The sequence below is a fragment of the Arachis ipaensis genome, chromosome B06 (genome assembly GCF_000816755.2).
Source record: "Arachis ipaensis cultivar K30076 chromosome B06, Araip1.1, whole genome shotgun sequence".
NCBI classification, from domain to species: Eukaryota; Viridiplantae; Streptophyta; class Magnoliopsida; order Fabales; family Fabaceae; genus Arachis; species Arachis ipaensis.
Genome location: NC_029790.2, coordinates 136141608 through 136144123, shown reverse-complemented (window position 1 = coordinate 136144123; position 2516 = coordinate 136141608). Strand labels below are relative to the sequence as shown.

The 2516-nt window shown below is 24.6% G+C and overlaps 1 protein-coding gene across 1 annotated transcript in view; it reads left to right on the top strand.

Moving 5' to 3' along the window:
* The window catches only part of LOC107647779 (serine carboxypeptidase II-3), a 5207-nt gene continuing 2761 nt past the window's right edge, over positions 71-2516 (top strand). The window contains exon 1 of the mRNA XM_021105733.1: positions 71-573. Within this exon, the coding sequence (XP_020961392.1) occupies positions 142-573 (432 nt within the window). The 5' untranslated portion in view covers positions 71-141. The remainder of the gene's footprint in view (positions 574-2516) is intronic.

Genomic DNA, 2516 nt, shown 5'->3' with positions numbered 1-2516 from the left:
GATATTATTCTAAATTTTTAGAATATTTTTTAAACATTATCAAACTTATATAGCCACCATATATGTATATGATTGAAGTTAACATATAACACAAGAAACAATACACAATACACTTACTCCAACATAACATAAAGAGAAGAGATGAATCTTATGATGATATCTTTGAAACTACTTTTGTTCATGAATTTGTCCATCATCATCATCACCACATGCAAGGCCAATCCTAACCAACAAGGTGAACACCTCTCTAAGTTCATTCATTCAAAGAGGTCTCATAATAATAATAACAACAATCCATCATCATCATCATTAGAAGCTTTCCTTTCTCATCTTCCACAACTACATGTTGTTGATGATGATGATGATCAAGAATCTAAGCTTAAAGAAGATGATAAAGTTGAAGGTCTACCAGGACAACCTGAAGGAGTGGATTTTGATCAATATGCTGGCTATATAACTCTTGATGCAAACAAAGGGAAAGCACTCTTCTACTACTTTGTTGAATCACCTCAAAATTCTTCCACCAACCCTCTTCTTCTATGGCTCAATGGAGGTATATGTTTCATCCAATTTTAACTCTCAATAACTTAGTTTAATAATATATATTTAGTTAATATATATTTACTAATTTGAATTAAGGCAAGAGTTTAATTTTAATGTACTAACAGTGTAAAACATTTTATATAATCGTGAATTTCACATTCGTTTTTTTGGATGATATATAATTCACGCAATTAATATAAAAAATAGTTATTTTTACTAATATGACATTATGTAATTAGATGCACGTGTAAAATTATCTTACATAGATAGTGTATCAAAATTAAATTCTTTTAAGTTAATAATGTATATTGGAAAAAAAAAAAAACATATATGATGAGGATTGAATAGTTTTGATTATTGAATGGGATAGTTAGTGACCCCACTCCAAATATTCCTTAGCCAAACACGGAAACACGACCATGATGATGATGATTGATGAGTTGTTATATCCTAATAAAAAATAACAATATAATTTTGGGGAATATTAGGAAGCAAATATTAGTAATGGAAAAAATCAAGAATTAATTAATGTTAACTCAAACATAAGATAAATATATACAAAAAAAAATGTTATTCCACCACTAAGCTAATTGTTACTATTTGATTACATGATTCATTATTCCTAATCTATGGCCTAATAACTTGAACCCATTAATATTGCTAATGGAATTCCAACACGAAAGCAATTATCCATGTCTACCACAGAACATGATAATAATGCATATGTGTGACTCCATTGATCACACACACAATTGTTTCTCTCATTGGTTCTTGAGGTTCTATATATGCCTCTCACTGCTTTTGAATCATCAATTATAATTTATAAATTAAGAAACATTGCATGTTAAAATTTAATTTGTTTCTTATTTTTTAGAAAAGTTTTGGTAAAACTTATTTGCTATTCAATATCGCATCAATATTCACATGTTTAATGTTAAATGGAATATGATTTTTTTTTATATGTTGACTTTATTTAAGATTCAGTTTTAATAATGTATTAACAATATAAAATTTGTACATTATTGTCTAACTAAATTCTTTAGATTATTATTTAAATAATAAATATCTCTTTATAATCTCTAAATTCATAAACATTTTTATAATTTTAAATATCTAATAAACATAATTATTAACTAAATTTTTTAAAATAAAATAATAAAATTAATATTGTTGAAAGCAAAATATTATCTAAAATATATAATTAAATATTGTCCAATTTTCTAATCAATTAAATATTGTTCAAATTATAATTTAAAGTAAAACAAATATTTTAAATACAAACACAAAAATAATATTTTAAATTGAATTATTATCTTAAAATATTTTTTTTTTAAATAAGTCCATTCCACTCCGTTAAAATCTGCCAAAATTCATGTATTAAACGATACGAATTAAACGAATTTTTTTATTATAACAATTATAAATTTTTAGTCCCTCCAAATATCTGTTTAACAAATTACACAAATTAACCCGAGGAATTTAGGCTCATTTGATACCCTACTCATATATGTGTATCTATAAAGAAGAGGGCTATAGAATTTCTCTTTTCAATGTCATATTTGGCAATATTAATTGTCTATTGTCAAAGCAAACAAAGAAAAGAATAAAAATAAAATAAAAGGCTATAGTTATTATCAGCCGACTTTAGGCCCACAAAAGTGCACATAGAGAAATTCTTTGGTAGATATAATTTCAACATGTATAATAGTTAGATAAAGTTATAATAAAATGATGTAAAATATAATTTAATTGAATATTAAATATTAAATATTATCACATCAATTCCTTATTGATTTTTTCAACAACAACAACTTGAATACTACATAACTCGGAGAATTTAAATGGAGGAAAAGTCTGAGTGCATACTTTTAATTGTAAATTACTTATTTCAAAGAGAAAAAAAAAATCCATATTATTACATGCATTATTTTACTGATTACATATTTAAATTAATTTTCAAAAAATTTTAGATC